This window comes from Perna viridis, chromosome 3 (genome assembly GCF_037379345.1).
Source record: "Perna viridis isolate PV_CMFRI_1.1 ecotype Kerala chromosome 3, ASM3737934v1, whole genome shotgun sequence".
NCBI lineage: Eukaryota > Metazoa > Mollusca > Bivalvia > Mytilida > Mytilidae > Perna > Perna viridis.
Window position 1 is genome coordinate 60,674,356 of NC_142447.1, and position 19,083 is coordinate 60,693,438.

General features: G+C 32.2%; 1 protein-coding gene across 3 annotated transcripts in view; it reads left to right on the forward strand.

Moving 5' to 3' along the window:
- Positions 1-19,083, forward strand: part of LOC148623196 (death-associated protein kinase 1-like) — a 67,009-nt gene that overhangs the window by 40,821 nt on the left and 7,105 nt on the right. For 2 of the 3 annotated variants that reach the window (XM_088573808.1, XM_088573809.1), the window contains 12 exons: positions 8,861-8,980; positions 11,535-11,633; positions 11,882-11,980; positions 13,082-13,180; positions 13,424-13,522; positions 13,935-14,033; positions 14,499-14,597; positions 15,072-15,173; positions 16,181-16,279; positions 17,191-17,268; positions 17,583-17,769; positions 18,374-18,484. In XM_088573808.1, the coding sequence (XP_088429934.1) occupies positions 8,861-8,980; positions 11,535-11,633; positions 11,882-11,980; positions 13,082-13,180; positions 13,424-13,522; positions 13,935-14,033; positions 14,499-14,597; positions 15,072-15,173; positions 16,181-16,279; positions 17,191-17,268; positions 17,583-17,769; positions 18,374-18,484 (1,291 nt within the window). Of the gene's footprint in view, positions 1-3,609; positions 4,911-8,860; positions 8,981-11,534; positions 11,634-11,881; positions 11,981-13,081; positions 13,181-13,423; positions 13,523-13,934; positions 14,034-14,498; positions 14,598-15,071; positions 15,174-16,180; positions 16,280-17,190; positions 17,269-17,582; positions 17,770-18,373; positions 18,485-19,083 lie in introns of those variants that run through there. The other variant, XM_088573811.1, reaches the window with a different exon arrangement.

The following is a 19,083-nucleotide window of genomic DNA, read 5'->3' on the forward strand; positions in this document are numbered from 1 at the left end:
CTATGTACAATGTGATACAAACTAGTGATATGGAACATTTGCCATTGCAATTGGTTATTGTGTGACTGTGCATCATTTTTAGCTCACCTGGCCATAGGCCATGTGAGCTATTGTTATCACATGGTGTCCGTCTTCATTGTCGTTTACAATTTTTCAAACATCTTCTTCCCTGAAACCACTGTATGGTTCCTTAGGATATCCTGCACAAAATGACCATTTTGTTGTTTGATCCTTGAAAAAAACATGGCTTCCATTACTGAATATAGAACATAGGGGTCAGACAAAAGTTTTTTGCATATATCTCTAAAACCTTTAGGTTTAGCCAAATTCTGACAGGGTAAAACTGTTCAACATGATGAGATCTATCTGTGGTTTAATTGTGGTGAACATCTGTTGACCAATGTTGGAGTTATTGCCCTTTTTGGACGCTTTTTAATGTTTTGAGGTTATTACTTTCAAAAATCTTCTTCAAAAGACCTTTGCCGAAACTTTCAAAATGATTTTTCCCCAATGTTGGAGTTATAGTCCCTCCAATAGAGTTTTTTGTTGTTTTACATGTGTACAACTTAAAAATCTTCTCTGAAACCATACAACAAAATTTAATGAAAGTAGGCAAAATTGTTTTTTTTGGGGTATCCTGCGCAAACTGATCTTTAAAATTCTTCATCAGTCAAAAAACATGGCTGTCGTTACTAAAAATAGAATGTAAAAAAAGGAAACGGGGAGAGGGGGGGGGTAAAAATGCTTTTTATTTTAATTTTTCTCTTCAGCTATGGATGAAAGCAACTCATGTGATACACATGATATTCTGAGTTGCCTGGCGGTATTGAATTTTTTTTAGTGGCCATTTTCAAAATGGCTGCTATTTTGCGACCATTTTCACCAGTTGCTCGGATTCCAATGGTTTTTGGTTTCTCTGGGTAACAATGTGTTTTTGAAAAGTTGAATGGTGATGACCAGTAATATTTGGTTTATATAGTAAACATGGTCTCCTGAGCTGAATGGTGATGATAAAAATGTTGTATAGCCATGTCTTATGTTCTTTTTCAGCAAATATATACTGGGCTAATTCCCCCTCAAACCCTGTGGAATAACAGGGCATTGGAGCACCCCTGCCCAATTTTTTTTTTAAAGGTTCTAAAATCACTTTGAAGGCATTTCCAACATTTTACACTGCCTAAGGTAATCGGTTTAACTTATAGCATTCATGAATTCATCAATTCCTAGAATTCTAATAAATAGGCTTCTGGAACAGGGTTATGTTGCTACAAGATTAAAGTCATCACTACAGAAGTTTTATGGTCGTCATCATGAACTTCTGGATCATTATGGTGTATGCATTTGCGCCATGAAAACTGATTTATTCTGTGTGTCATAGTTTTCCATTCCTCTTTTGTCTACCCTGGACTTGACTTTCTATCTGCAACTTGGCAGATGTTTCTAGAAAAGCAGAGGACGCTTATCCTATCGGTGCACCTGGTCCATGCTCCCAGTTTTTAGTGGAGTCCAAATTGCTCATTGCTTTTGTTACTTTGTATTTATGATTTTAGTTACTTCATGTTCTTTGTGTATATCTGTTTTCCATGTCTGGTCTTTGTCCCTGGATTACATTCTTTTGATTACCACTATAACCTTGGTTCCTTTGATTATTCTATCAATATATGCTGTTTTCAACAATTTTTTGTCAAATATGGTAACAAAGCGTGATACCTTTACTTGCTTAGTTAATAAGGTATGGTATTCAAGGTGAGTGATTCAGACTCTTGGAGAGTCTCCAGTTGATCATTCCCTCTGGAAACTAAATATTGAGGTGTATAGAAATCACAGAGTCTGTCCATGATACAAAGTCTTATTGCAAGTGCTCAAGTTATTTGACCACTTCCACTTTCATTCTGATTAAAATCTATTCCATTGTTATACATTTATTCACAAATTTCAGAAATCTATCAGGCGTGATTGTTGCATCCATATTTGTCCCATATGCTCAGAATTATACCTCAGTGGGTGTATCTAGCTGCTCCCCACAGAGAGTTTTATTCAGTCAACAATACACACATGTTATGATGCTCTGACACTCTTTTTGGGTATATACAATGTAGAAATCAGTCAGTCTACATCTCTTGTATTCACACCCATCCCCCTCTAAACCATTCAAATATATGCATGAATGAAAAAAAAAATTGATTGTTGCTTGCATACCTGTTAACCCTCCCTTGTTTTGGGCCAATCTCCCTCTTTCACAAATTTCTCCCTCTTGGTAGAAATATTGCACAAATTATATTCTAAATGACACATTAAATTCATATGAAGACATTATTTATGAAACAACAATCATTGAGAAACAATCCACCATTAATTAATCCTTATGTTGTACTAAATACTCAAACTTCGATTGGAAACCCTTCGAATATTAACATGAGTATTATAGATTTTATATCTTTGTCTTATCTTTGTTCCTGGATTTCTGGTAAAAGTATCCATTTTATGTGAAAAAGATCTTCACGCTAAATCTTCCTCTTAGAAAAACTGAAAAGAGGGAGATCTCCCTCTTTGAGCATTCATTCAAAAGGTTAACAGGTATGTGTTTGATAGGAAATTGACTTCATGGTTTTTATATTCTCTCAGCCTCCAAGCACAACTCCTCACTTTTCCTAAAGTTAATCCAGTTAAAGCAGGCAATAACACTGAGGCTGCTTACGGTATTTCTACTTGATTGTTTATGAAATAACATTGCTTTCAAGAGTTGTTGCCTTTTTGAGTGAAAACAGACTTTTCATAGATATTACTTAAAGGGTATTTGTACAAAAAACGTAGTTTGTCACAGATTCTGTACCAACGGTTTATTGGTGAATTCTGTATTGATTTTATCATTCATTCTATTGTTGGTTATAACATTGTTACAAACACAGTTAGTGGATGATAATACTTTTTATTCCCCTCTACTCTATAATCTGGTATGAATCTATGGAGTTAGAACCTTGATTCATGTAAAGGTAACATAATTTAGATGGGCTAATTCTTGAATTCTTAGGTTTAATTTGAATTGGGTAACATGCCTCTATGTGTCTTTGTACTAACAAATTACAGCTCTTATATCTATTAGTGGAGAAGACTGCCATTGAATGTTGCTATAATCAATCAATTAATCAACCCAGTCTTGTAGACCTTGTATATAACTTGTTTATCTCAGTGTTCAGTGAAGCAGTAATAACACAGTATTTTGGCACTGTATTGAAAAATCTTATCTATCTGTGTCATCCTTTACTCTTCAAAACAAGTTGAAATTCTATCAAAGAAAATTCCAAATCTTTTCAATACTGAAAGTTATCATTTCCCTGTTAAACAAATTCATATGCAAATTCTTTATACTAGAATGAATTCCTTTCATATCTATCCTAAAAATGAATATTCTATGGAGTTAAAGGAAAAATACATCCTTACAATAATATAACCATTTTACTTTGAATCGTTTAGTATAGAGATGGTTTAGTTGGATAAAATCTAAATATAAACTGAAGAGATAAATTTTCAGATTAGAATAAACTGGCCTTAAAAGGGGAAATGAATAAGTCTCATTGAGAAATATTCTTAAGAAAATACTGTGTAAGTAGTAATAATACAGTTACCAATTAGTACCAACTTATACATAGGGGTGAATGATATAAGGAGATTGGAACTTAAATCATTATTGGCTCTATACAAGGTCCAAATAAGCAATATTCTTATGGGCCTGTTTGTATAATGGTGGAGTGGATGGACTGCACTATAATGGACGAGGAAACGACTAATGTATAATTATGTCAGGGACGTTTAGGAAGGCATTTTAGAATATATCAGTTTTATGCAACAGATGTTGTGTAAAATATTTACTGTGATGTAATAAGGCACCTTAAATTGTCATCTGAGATGGAATTAACAAATCTATCAATGATTGATCAATGTGGTACCAATCAAGTTATTGGGACTTCAATTAATTGACTTGGAATTTATTCTGTCTGCTGCAAGAGAAAAATACAGCTATTGGATGCACATGCACCTTGAATCAGACTGCTGAGAAATGCATTTAGTACACATAGGGATTTTAATTACATCTTGACAGAGAGGGTTATGTATATCTCTGTGGTATTTTACTGAAAGGATTTATTAAAAATACATTTTGTACTTGTGTCAGTTCAATGTATAATTAAACTTCAAAGAGATAATGGATTAGTGAAATAAATTGAAACATATGGTGGGGTATCATTTTATGGATGAATCATATTTTGTAGTGAAGGGAGAAGGACAGGTGACATTCTAGTAGTGTTGCAATGATTTTATATCAGACTTTAACAAGGAATGCTGAGTTGCCATGTATGATTGATTGTTAAAATGGTTCACACCCTGTCCTTTAAGTTCTTTCTGATCAATTTCTTAAAGAAAGAAAGTTGCTTCAAGTGTTCAAGGTTTATTGCTCTGATTTTTGGCATAATGATATTCAGAGACTGCTAAGAAAGTTGTATGAGGTGTAAAGTTTATAAATACAATCATCTAAAATGAATGATCACAAGGATTTACATCAAACACTAGAGAGTTTTTCTGATGATAACGCAGAAGTGAAATCAGGATTAGTGATTCACTTTGAAGATAATGGTAACACAGATCAAAACTTGCAGAAATTTGATAATATCTGTCTATTTTATAACAATCAAGGAAAGGGAAATAACTCTATCAATGATAATAGTTACACCAGTAAAGAAGTGACAAAATGTTTTGATAATAGTGAAAGTGAATGTGACAGTGAAATGACAGAAAATACTGACGGAACTATAGAGAAGACAGGCAGTCAGTCATCAGAGGACTGTCAGTCTGTGTGTGATCCTATGGAGGAAAGTACTGATGATCAATCTGTAACCATATCTAATATCTTTGAGGTAAAATTCTGTAGCTTTCAGGTACATGTATTTATATATATATATTAATGTATTGAGGTAAGACTTTGTAGAGATACTTGAAAACTGGTTCATTAAGACATAATAAATTGAAATGAAAAACAGAATCAAATTTAGTATACTTTGATACAACAGTAAGTTTTGGTAAAATAAATGTCAGAACCAGTTAATAAATGTACATGTCAGAACCAGATAATAAATGTACATGTCAGAACCAGTTAATAAATGTAACATGTCAGAACCAGTTAAAAAATGTACATGTCAGAACCAGTTAATAAATGTACATGTCAGAACCAGTTAATAAATGTAACATGTCAGAACCAGTTAATAAATCTAACATGTCAGAACCAGTTAATAAATGAACATGTCAGAACCAGTTAATAAATGTAACATGTCAGAACCAGTTAAAAAATGTACATGTCAGAACCAGTTAATAAATCTAACATGCCAGAACCAGTTAATAAATCTAACATGTCAGAACCAGTTAAAAAATGTACATGTCAGAACCAGTTAATAAATGTAACATGTCAGAACCATTTAATAAATGTAACATGTCAGAACCAGTTAATAAATCTAACATGTCAGAACCAGTTAATAAATGTACATGTCAGAACCAGTTAATAAATGTAACATGTCAGAACCAGTTAATAAATCTAACATGTCAGAACCAGTTAATAAATGAACATGTCAGAACCAGTTAATAAATGTAACATGTCAGAACCAGTTAAAAAATGTACATGTCAGAACCAGTTAATAAATCTAACATGTCAGAACCAGTTAATAAATCTAACATGTCAGAACCAGTTAAAAAATGTACATGTCAGAACCAGTTAATAAATGTAACATGTCAGAACCATTTAATAAATGTAACATGTCAGAACCAGTTAATAAATCTAACATGTCAGAACCAGTTAATAAATCTAACATGTCAGAACCAGTTAAAAAATGTACATGTCAGGACCAGTTAATGAATCTAACATGTCAGAACCAGTTAATAAATCTAACATGTCAGAACCAGTTAATAAATGTACATGTCAGAACCAGTTAAAAAATGTACATGTCAGAACCAGTTAATAAATCTAACATGTCAGAACCAGTTAATAAATGTACATGTCAGAACCAGTTAATAAAAGAATATATGTTTCAGAAGGACTTGTATTAAGTAGGGGTACTTGAAAAATGATAATGAATGTACCAAATACTTGTTGATTTTGGCTGTGTGTATGTTTAATTCACAGCAATCTGATTTTTGATTAGGTTTTGTTATGTATATGAACAAAATTCTAGATTGTTATTTCTCTAAACATAGAAACAAATCCTAATAGTGCTTTGAATATAGAGTTGGTCATTAGTCAATATATTTATAGACAGGCCGAAATAGATCATTTATTTTCTGAGTTTAATAAACAAACACCAGACACATATAATTATGGACTATAAAATGTATTGCTAATTTCAATGTTAAACTGATGTTTTAATTACTGATTGAGGTATCTGGTTGAGGCTAGATAGGAAATGCAGTGTTTACTGTTTTCTGTCAATTAGAAAATTGAAGCAGTAGTTACTTTATTACTCTTTCTTTGTAATTTTCAAAGATCTGAAGTGAGAGTTGAAGGTGAAATGAATGTTACTAACATTTTGAGATCTATAAAGTAGAGTTGAAGGTAAAATGATTGTTACTCAGGTTCAGTAGAAGGTGAAATGAATGTTTCTCAGTTCCAGAGATCATTGTAGAGTTTGTTTCTCAGGTTCAGAGATATTAGTTGGATTGAAGGTGAAATAATTGTTACTCAGGTTCAGTGATTATAGTACAGTTGAAGGTGAAATGATTGTTATCCAGATTCAGAGATTATAGTACAGTTGAAGGTGAAATGATTGTTACCCAGATTCAGAGATTATAGTACAGTTGAAGGTGAAATGATTGCTACCCAGATTCAGAGATTATAGTACAGTTGAAGGTGAAATGATTATTAATCAGGTTCAGTAGAAGGTGAAATGATTGTTACTCATTTTCAGATTTTATGGAACTGGTTTTCTGTTACTGTTGATATTGGGTCCTGATATTGTCTGCTGCACTCTATTGTTCTGGTTGTATATAGATTATTTCAAAGAAATGTCATGTATTGTACAATCTTAACTTAAGTGTTATCATAAACAAATGTCAAGAATTTGGCCAAAGATCAGGAATTTATGTTAACTGTCAGTTTTACAATCAAAATGACCTCTACAGTGATGTTATAATAGAGAGAATTTCAAGCATATGAAGGAAGGGCAGTTATTTTTTTTTTATTTTGCACACAGTATTTCTTGTTGCAACAAAATTTAGTTGATATTTACACAAAAACAAAGCTCTTAGCGACTGTAGCAATGAAAACAAATAATAAAGTGAGACACCTGAATGTAATCATGTTGTATTAATGAGTGATGATTATAATGTATTGATACAGTAGTCCTGATTAGATCTGGCAACACTAGAATCTTCAGTTAACATGATGGTAAGTTCTTATTCTTCTCACAGATAATTTGACCATTGAACTTAACACAGTAATAATTTATTTCATTGAAGATTGGAATGATTACCAGATACTTGAGTTTCTGTATAGCATTTAATTCTGGCAAAGTTTTGAAGAACTGTCTAAAGTATGTCCATACTGGACAAATTATTTATATCAGAAAAACTAATTGATATATTCACTTCAGTTCATCTTCATTCAGCCTCAGTACTGATTAACATCCCTCTGCTTCCCTGTTTTTTAGTGAGAGAAATGATTTGGTTATTTATAGAAACTTCCACTGCTGTTTTTTTTAATTTATTTTTGGGTGTTTTTTTCTTTTTTTTTTAATCCTTCATCTGTTGAATTAGTCACAGTTTCATTAAGATCATGCAGTATTATCAGTTAATATCCTCTTGGCATCTGTTCTAGTGTAATTATGTGGAAATTGTTGTTTGGAATTTTAAAATTTCTGGACTAAATCTAAGATGAACAAAAGTACTCATTGATGTGAAGGGAAACTTAGACTTAAGGTTTGACACTATATTTAAGCATCATGCTGATTTAGGTTGAACCCCAAATTTTACTGTTAAGAGTCTGACAGTTTCATCTTACAAAATACATGATTGCTCATTTTAGACACATCTGTCTTCATCTAGGACTATTAAAAAAACATTTCAGGTAGTTGAGGATAAAATGTCTTAACAACTTTGGCCATGCTGAACCTATAGATCTTTGGTTGATATAGTTGGACAGATGAATAGTCAAGAGAAGTCTGTTGGATTTTGAAAATGTGATCTGCTATGTATATTCTTTTTGCAAATTACTTCAGTTAGAAATAGGGCGTATTCAGAATTACGTCAGTTAGAAATAGGGAGTATTCAGAATTACTTCAGTTAGAAATAGGGCGTATTCAGAATTACATCAGTTAGAAATAAGGTGTGAATACGTCAGTTAGAAATAGGGCGTATTCAGAATTACGTAAGTTAGAAATAGGGCGTATTCAGAATTACATCAGTTAGAAATAAGGTGTGAATACGTCAGTTAGAAGTAGGGCGTATTCAGAATTATGTCAGTTAGAAATAGGGCGTATTCACAATTATGTCAGTTAGAAATAGGGCGTATTCACAATTACGTCAGTTAGAAATAGGGCGTATTCAGAATTACATCAGTTAGAAATAGGGTTTTATTCAGAATTAAGGGGTGCTTTGTTTATTAGATAATTGTTATTTGTTAAGTGTTTATTGTAGAATAGATATCATATAAACCTGTTAGAAAGATTGAGCTGTGCCAGTCAGTAGTTATAAAGTGTACATGTGATCAACAGTTTAAAGCAGGGTATCATATATAATGTGTTACTGGGTATTATCTTTTCAGGTAATGACAAGTGTGTGACTTTCTTGGTGGAGGCATTGGAATTAATGTACATTATATTTTCAGGAAAAGACTGAAAACTTTGTAATGGCTGCATTATTTGGTGCTTCAGAAGAAGGAAACTTACAAGGGATAAAAGATCTGGTAGAAATGGCTCAGAACATTGACTTATTGTCTACTAATAAGGTAAACATGCATTCAATAGCAAAAACACACATAAAGCACCTTTTTACTGGATGTCCATTATCTTAAGTTCCAAGATCATTTTCTTTTAGGACAGTAAGTAGAATTTCTCAATAAAACAAAGTCTGTGAGTGAAGATCTCGCCTTCATGTGATATATGTACAATTTTTCCCTCATCTGGGAGTGAAAATATTCCCTATATGCATGTGATGTCTACAAATTCTCCAAGTCTTGGAGTGAAAATCTTCCCATCATGCATGTGATGTCTAGAAATTCTCAAACAAAGTCTTGGAGTGAAGGTCTTACCATCATGCATATGGTGTCCAGACATTCTTTCTCAAAGTCTTACAGTGAAGATCTCTCCTTCATGCATGTGATGTCTAGAAATTCTCACTCAAACTAAGTCTGGGAGTGAAGGTCTTCCCATCATGCATGTGATGTCTAGAAATTCTCACTCAAACAAAATCTCAGAGTGAAGATCTTCCCGTCATGCATATGATGTTCAAAAATTCTCTCTCAAACAGTCTTAGAGTGAAGATCTTCCCTTCATGCATGTGATCTCCAGAAATTATCTCTCAAAGTCTTAGAGTGAAGATCTTCCCATCATGCATGTGATGTCTAAAAATTCTCACTCAAACAGAGTCTTAGAGTAAAGATCTTCCCTTCATGCATGTGATGTCCAGATATTCTCACTCAAACAAAGTCTTAGAGTGACGGTCTTCCCATCATGCATGTGATGTCTAGAAATTCTCACTGAAACAAAATCATAGAGTGAAGATCTTCCCATCATGCATGTGATGTCTAGAAATTCTCACTCAAACAAAACCTGGGAGTGAAGATCTTCCCATCATGCATGTGATGTCTAGAAATTCTCCCTCTAACAAAGTGTGGTAGTGAAGATCTTCCCATCATGCATGTGATGTCTAGAAATTCTCCCTAAAACAAAGTCTTAAACTGAAGGTCTTCCCTTCATGCATGTGATGTCTAGAAATTCTCCCTCTAACAAAGTGTGGGAGTGAAGATCTTCCCATCATGCATGTGATGTCTAGAAATTCTCCCTAAAACAAAGTCTTAGACTGAAGGTCTTCCATTCATGCATGTGATGTCTAGAAATTCTCACTCATACAAAGTCTTAGAGTGAAGATCTCCCTTCTGATATGTCTATCAATTTATCTAAAACTACAATGAAAAGCATGGCCTCTGATACTCAAGTTTTTCACATAAATCTCCAAAACCGTTAGGTTTAGTCAAATTCTGACTGGGTAAAAGTGTTAAGTATAATGAATTCTATCAGTGTCAAATTTCTGTGTAAATCTGTTCAGTCATGTTGGAGTTTTGCCCTTTTTCAGTGTTTTTTTTTTCTCTATTTTAAATTTTTGTTAAAGCTTCTCTGACACTACTGGACCAAACTTGGTTTGAATGTTCCTTAGGATGTTTTGCATAGAATTCATCTGGAGATGTTTGACTCATCAAAAAAGCATGGCCACTGTTACTTAATATAGAACATAGGAGTCAGACCAAAGTTTTTTGCATACATTTCCAAAACTATTAGGATAAGCCAAACTTGACATAGGGTAAAATGTTCAGCATGATGAGATCTCATAATCTTTGCTCAAATGTTTATGTAAATTTGTTATCCATGTTGGATTTATTGCCCTTTTGTTTGTTATTTTTGATGGTATTACTGAAAAAACTTTTTTCCTCAGAAAATACTGGACAGAATTGAATGAAAATTAATGTAGGAATTTTTATCCTAGAAAAAAACATGGTCGCTTTTACAATAGTAGCATGTTGCTTATCAAATCTTTAGAACCTGTATTTGTTGTTATTACTTTAAAAAATTGTGTTCTCTGAAACTGTTTAACAGATTCTTACCAAAAATTGTATATATGTTCCAGAGGGTATTGTGCACAAAACTTATGTGGGCATTAAACATGGCTGTGGTTACTAAGTATAGACTATATGGATCAAACAGTGTTTGTGTAATATTATGCTGTTGTCTTCGTTGTCTATAAACACCTAGTGGTTTTGCAATAACTTGAATATAAGTTGTCTGATCTTTATCAATGATCAGAATCAATGTTTCAAACAACAAAAGGAAAGTTGGCATTGATTAAGAGGTTTATGGTCTCAACAGTTTTGGGGCCACACTAGGTTTGATCTGTCAGATGGAACATTTCAGAAAATAAACTTTTAGTGTTCAGTCAGCCAATGAGGTTTGAGGATTCAGGCTCCTGGGGCCTCTAGTTGAGTGGATGTTGTTGAAACTTTTTATAAAGGTTGGTAATCGTTTAATGAGTTGTACTTTTAACCAGAAATTCTTGGTAGATGATGCTTCCAAGAAAGGAAGTTCTAAATTAGAAAGGCTTCTCATGTACGGAGTCATTCTAAATGTTTAATGGATTTTATTGAAACTTTATATGAAAGTTCTTAATTATGTGGTGGTATGCAGAATGAGAGAAAATTATTGTTGTATTATTTCAAGGAAAGAATTTTCCATATTTTAGTCCAATAAGATGTAATACACTAACAGTACATATTATTGTTCTTTTTTCAGCATGGTGAAACAGCCCTGCATATGGCAGCCAGTGGTGGTCATACAGAAATTATAAAGTACCTCCAATCAAAAGGGGCAGATGTTGGTGTTAGAGATAAGGTAGTTTTTTTTTTAAACTTCTGTTTTATTTTAGTGGTACTGTTAAGTACCTTCAATCCAAAAATAGTACGTTGATATTATGTTTCATTTTAGAGAGGACCAAAGAATACAGCACTATTTGATATAAAAAATAAAAACAAACAAATATGAAGGCTGTGACTATTTGGTTACAATCATCCAAAATACAAATTTACACAGTAAGCTGGTTATGTGACAGTAGAGATTGATTCTTATGGTCTCCTTTGCAGAATGGAGACAGTTGTATATACTGGGCAGCAAGACAAGGTCATATGGAGGTTGTAAGTTACCTTAGAGAAGAAAATGTTTCCCTGGACACTCAGAATAGGGTAACTACCTTTACTGACCATTAATGATAACTAAAATAAAGTGACACCACATAATCATCACATTCTAGTAACTGGTGTGTCGCCACTATATATAGATGAGGATTTAAATAGTGGGAGTGTATGAGGCTGCACAGAGCAGTTTCACTTGTTTGAGCTAAATTTGCATACAAAGTTATTGTCAAATCAATGTCAATAAAAATTAAAAGAAAAGTAATGTTTTAAGCCAAAAAAGTTTTTAAAAAGTTTTTTATATTAGAAGCAAGTGACATCTTGCCAACATCAAAGCAGTGTAACATTTTGATTCACTCAGTGATCATATATCACTTGTAAATACAGGCAGTGCATTTTGGCTGCTCAAGTAGAACAGTTACAGTGCAAAAATTATAGAAACTGAATGCAAATTAGTCACAAAGGACTGTTGGTCAAAAAGTCCTCTAGTTTCCAAATTAGGTGTTTTTAATCATATTTCGCATTATTTTGAAAGTTACTGTATGGAAAATGCTTAATATGCGTATGTGCAACTACTTATTTTTGCCAAAAAAATACTGATCATGGTATAAGTGAAAATAAATACACCAGGAAAATAAGTATAATTATGAATATCATTGGCCCTCTTGTTTTTGGATGTTCCTTTGGCCATATCGTTTTTCTAGATATAAGCTCTCCATTTAAAATATTGAAGGATTTTATTCCGTAGTCTCTGAACCCTTAGGAAATGACAAAATGTTTTGATACACCAAAATACCTGTTGAGGCTGGCATTCCATTAAATTTACCATAAAACATATACCTTATTTAGTAAATTTTTGCTATGCACTCAAGTTTTAGGACACACTTCACTCTGAGTATTTATATTGCTACTGGTTCTGAGTATTAAATAGCACGAGGGTCTGTCTATTATTGCTTGTTCATTTGACTCAGGTCAAAGTTCATTAGCAACATTGGGTCGTATGACTTTAAGTTAATGTTGATATTTCATTTTTTGGCTTGAAATCTTTTTCACAAAATTGATGTACTTATGAAAATTATTATAAAAAAACTAGTTACAGAAGATGTAGAAAGAAAACCAAGAAACATTATTTTTTTTATACTGTTTTATTAGTCTGGTGAATCAGCTTTACATGTAGCTGCTAGGTATGGACATGCAGCTATAACAACCTACCTGGTCACAGAAGGTGCTAATCTCAATTTACAGGACACAGTAAGTATTCTGTCTGATTATGGTAGGATTTTTACATAGGTTTTTATAAATTCAAAGTTTTCATTCTATCAGTTTACTGAATCATACCTTTATTTTGTGTGTGCTAGTAGCTAGTTATTCTGCTTTTTTTTGAGAATTTCTGTGAAATTTTGAAAGACAATTGTTCTTAGAAAATTCTACATTCTATTGACTTTAAAGTAACTTTTTGTAAGAAAAAACTGTTATCTTACTCATTTGTTACAGCTAGGAGATACAGCTTTACACAGTGCCGCGTGGCATGGCTTTAATCAAATTGTAGCATCTTTATCTTCTGGTGGAGCAAACCTTGACATTCAGAACAAGGTATTAAAACTTCTCATGTAGTCTGTATTTGTTATGTTAGGTAACTAAAAATATTTTATAAAAATTCTGTTGGTATAAGGGGATTTTTTTTTTTATGTTCATGTAATTTACTCAAATCACTAATTTTAACAAATCTTTTGACAAAAATGAATTTTCATCCTAAGTTGCATATGCATTCAAGCCATTTGTATAATTTGAACAACTTGAGTTAAGAGTAAAGCTGTTTGTCTTTAATTCTACACTTTGGACTGATAGGATTTGTTTTGCATGATAGGGCAAGATTAGTCAGTCCATGAGTATATTTAGTACTTAAACTAAGGTGAGCCTGCCAAGAAATAATTTCTTAAGAAATCCATTGTTCATACAACATTTCCTTGCGTATGTTTTGGAAAAGAATGATATTCTGTTTTAGGATGGTGAAACTGCACTTCATTGTGCTGCAGCTAGAGGGTTTCTGGATAGTGTGAAGACCTTGTTGGATTGTGGATCTCCAATCAATCAAGTAGATAAGGTAAATAGATTTATGTTAGGTTGTATGATGGGGTTTGATGTGTGAGTAGATTGGATAGGGGTGGATAGAGGGACTTGTCAGATGGGCATTTGATAGTGTAAAGAAAAATGTTGGATTGTGGGTCTCCATTGAATGAAGTAAGTAAAAAATGTTATCGGTAGAAGTGTCTTAAGGGGTTCTTATATAATGTATTGTGGTATTCATTTAACAAAGTCAATAAAAGGAAGGGAATTGAGAATATTCAATTTAATTGTGAGTCTACATACATACATGAAACAACAAAAAAGCACTAAATAACATGATTTTACAACCAATTCATGGATAAAATGGTAGTCTTCTGCTTTACTTCAAACATGTGTTTTAACAAAAGAATATCCCAAGACAAAATTAATGAAAACAAAACAAAACAAAACAAAAAAGAACAAAGAAAGATATATATAAGAACTATTTTGTATTTTTTTACAGAGAGGCTGCACAGCTCTTCACTTGGCCTGTAGTAGAAGACATAGTAATATAGCTATGTTACTGTTACATGCAGGATGTCTAATGGATACACAAGACAAGGTCTACCATATTGTTGTCAGCCAGCATTATGTCAAATGAACACTGTAGAAGTAGATTTAGAGGATTTCAACCAGACCTGTTCCATATTTGATTATCTACAATCCTTTCCAATTAAATGATCAAAGGGTTGATGGTCAAAGTTACAGAAACTAATTATAATTTCCAAACACTTTTAAGACAATGTTATGTAAAGGTTGTGATCAGATTTGTGCTTTAGCGTGGGGGCACAGAAACAGCGATGCTTAATCTGACTTCATTGGTCAAATTTTTCTCCATTAATATGTGTAGATAGGGTTAGTCATTAGTATGATAATGAAGTAATATACATTTTTGTGATATTAAAGGAAGGCTTTTATCTGATGTAAAGCAGTTGTTATTGTTATTACTAACGAAAGACAGGACAATTTTGTACAATACTTATGTTATTTCTACATTTTTGTTTGATTATTTGAATAATGATTTTTTTTTCTGCAGGAAGCTGGTGACAGTCCTCTACATTCTGCTGTGAAGGAAGGAATGACTGCTGTAGTTCAGACCATGTGTGCGTATGGAGTTCTTCCTAATGTTGTTAATAAGGTATTCAAAGTATATATGTATATAAAAATGTTTTTAAAGTTTATGCTGTGTAGCTATCATAGGTACATGGATATAATGTCTACAACATATATTTTGTAAGTACCGTATTTTCCGGACTATAAGTCGATACTTTTTTTTAGCAAAGTAAACTGCAATCAACAAAAGCTGTCACTCAAACAGTCTAACCAGCGATTGAATTCAAATATTATTGATCATTGCCGGTATCATTTATGAATGATTACAACGATGTTAATAAAAACTTTGAAACTGTTAAAATATATAAACAAACTCTAGAAGATATGTTAACAAAACTCTTTTTTAACTGGAAAGACATTTTCGAGTGTTCAGAGTTATCAGTCGTTTGATATGCAAATTTGTATGTTGTAACACATTTGCATGTGGCACAAGTTATAATCAGTTAAGGTGTTATCAAAATGGCTAATTGCAACCAAATTTACAGGTAACAATTTTTTTTATTGAATTTCGAAATACCAGGTAATATTGTTTATTAATAACTGCTCGTTTATTATGACCTATTCATCAATTTCACACATAGGTGACCACACTTGACATGTTTACGATTTCGTACACCTGATGATGTAATAGTATACAAAATAACATCACTGGAATAATATGCTGCTCAACTCGGATCGCCGCTGACACCTACGATTTAAATGCACACGTCTGACCCTCAACTTATCTTGCAAATTCGCTTTACCAATGTTTTTTTTGTCAATTTTGGTCAATATTAGGCAAATTGACTTGTAGTCCGGAAAATATAGTATGAGTTGAGTGATAATGTCCAGTATTGTCAAGAAAGTATAAATAAGTTGATTAATTGTCCTGTGTTAACCTGTAAAGTCTCCTTCATTATTTTTGTACGGATATTTTATTCTCTTGATGACATCATAGGTTATAATCTTTAGACCATAATTCATTTTTGCAATAGAAACATGTTTGTGGGAATATTCTTAAAAAATCAAAATATTAATGTTTGCCATTTTTAGGAGGGTTTAACCCCTTTACATATTGCCAGTAAAGATGGACTGTCAGAAATTGTGAGAGCTTTGTTATTAAGGGGAGCTAATCCAGATTTACATTACAAGGTATGTTGTGGTTGTCTTATCATTAATTCTGCACACCTTGAGTTCACTCTTAGTTTTAGTTAAGTTGTTATATTCTGATTTACACATGTCATGTCCATCTAAAGAATTCAGAATGAGTTAAAGACTGATACAATACAAAAAAACATGCTGATGATCATTTTAAATGACATGTATGTGGAAGGGTAAATAAGGATAATGCAATCTAGAAGACAAGATATTGTTTTTAAACAAAATTTTGATAATGCAATTTAGAAGACACAATATTGTTTTATTAACAACAAATGTACAAAATTCACATTCAGTTTGTCTAGCTGTACATGTTTTTAAAAATATCCAAGATTTAATAAGGCTTCCATTTTTTGTTGCTATCCAATATCAACTTCCTGTACTAGTGGGGGGTATGCATAGTGTGCAACTTTATCTTGAGCTTGTCTGGCTATACATGTTTTAAAATAATTCCCAGAATTATGTATGCTTCCAATTATAGTTTTTATAATTATTTATAAGTCTAACATCTTATGTTGGTAGTAGAAATACTTTTTTTTTTTATAGTTTTCATACATATGCTATATGAATATAATTTTGAGCACAGATGCACAGAAATGGGGACATTTTCTTTTCCATGTGATGCTGGGATGGGTGGGTACAAGTTTTAGAATGTATGTGCTTAATATATTGGTCAATTGAAAGAGTTATACCATTTGTGTTGCATCAGAACCCAGTAGACATCATAGCCTCAAAGAAGTTAAAAATAAACTTTTCCATCAAGTGAATTCATGAGGTTCATTAAACATTTAGATGAAACTTAATAAAGTATTTAATTCAACTGCTTGATCTCCTTTTGTCTTCTCCATAATGTCTATTCAAATATTTTTTATTGAACACCAGTATTAATTTATTTATTTTATCAGGATGGTGTTACAGCAGAAATAATGGCATTAGCTCAGGGCTACACTGATATTGCAGAAATTCTCAACAAAGTCAAAGGGGTATATAAATGTGTTTTACTGTCATCTGTTGTATAAAAATATTCTTTAAGAATAAATTGATACTTCACATGTATCAAATAATCTGCTGAAACAAAATACACATACTGGTAAATACATGTATGATTTCGGTTGGTCAAAACCACTTTAATAAGAAACTTATTATATGTTTACAGGTCATTTTATTTACCTTATTTTATTGGTAAAAAATAAACTTTGTTCGGGTTGATAAATATCACTGGTTAATTGATGGACAAAGCTTTTAATGTATAAAATGTTGTAAAAGGAATGTTACTATTGATTTGCTGACTTTGTAGGACAAGGGAGAAATCTATGTGAGTCAGTTAATTCCTCAGAACCAGCCATTGTCGAGAATTAAGTTGAAATTGTTTGGTGCTAGTGGCGTAGGAAAGACAACATTTATAGAGTCCATGAAATGTGGCATGTTTTCTGGTTTCTTCAGAAGAAGACTAACAAGTCAATCTTCTACTTCTATAACCAGAGGTAAAATCTTTTTCTATTAGATATATATACTTGTGCTTCTGGTTGCTTTTTTTTCTTCTGTTCAAAAATTTCCATACCAATAAATAAAAAAACATGTTGCGCTAACATGGTGACTTGATATATGTGTGATACTTCTATAACATGTACAACCATGACCCTTAAAAAGAACTTTCAAATAAAATATAAATTTGTTGAGGAAAAACTGAAGATGCAGATTTATTTTATTCTATTTTTTTTTTATGAAAAAACATGTTTGGTTATTTGTTAACATCAGATTTCTCTGCAAATTCAAACTAGCCTTGTCTGTTATCTATGACAATTATGAATTTCAATGATTAACACATATGTCTTTTGTTGCAGAATATGAAAATAATGAAAAGCCTTCTAAGTCCTTTATGATGACATTTTTGTGAACTTTACAATTTCAATCAAGTTTTAGTATTTATGAATAGTTTGCATTTCAGAGCTTACTTGATGACCTGTGTACATGTGTTGAAGACCTTTAAGTGATACCAAAAGTATTTACTATTTTGATTTAGGATATATGTTGTTGTGTACCTTCATACCCATTCTTTTTTCCTTCATTGTATGCTTTATTTGACAGGTCGTGATGGTAAACTAACCAGACAATACAGTCTGCCTATACCTCTGACCTACAGTGTTAATAATCCTACCTACACCAAGGGTATCAGTGTCCAGCAGGCACAAATAACAGGTTTGTTGTTTATGGTGTCAACAGTATTTTATTATTTTTTTATCTAAATTTATTTCAAGTAGTTTACTGATAATGAGGCTCTAAGAAAAAAAATTTCTTTTCAGTTTTGAGATAACAGGTGGTCAGTCTAATTTAAATTATCCTTCTGTCAGAATTATCTCCCAGTGATGCATTGTTAACAATAAAACTTGAAATGTTAAACAGAATCCTTTTAGTCTAGAAAAATATTTCAAAAACCTATATGTAAGGGTTATCTGCACTGTATCATTGTTAAATTATGTTTTTACTGATTCTAACTGACTCTCTTGTTAATAAATTAAGTATTAATTAAGTCTATTATATTTCGTCCTACTTCCTGACAATACTTTTTATCTTGGCATTTGCATAAAGACCTTGTTTTACTTAAATTTAATTATATGTTTTCTATAAATTCTGTTGGTTAACATACAGACAACTGTGTGATCAATTGAATTAATAAGTTCTTCACTAAGGTACTCTATTCCATGTTTTCTAGTATGCCAGTGGCATTTTATATAGTTCTTCGCAAAGTTCAAGATTTATGAATCTCGCGTAACTTTATGTGCACTTCATTGCTTTTT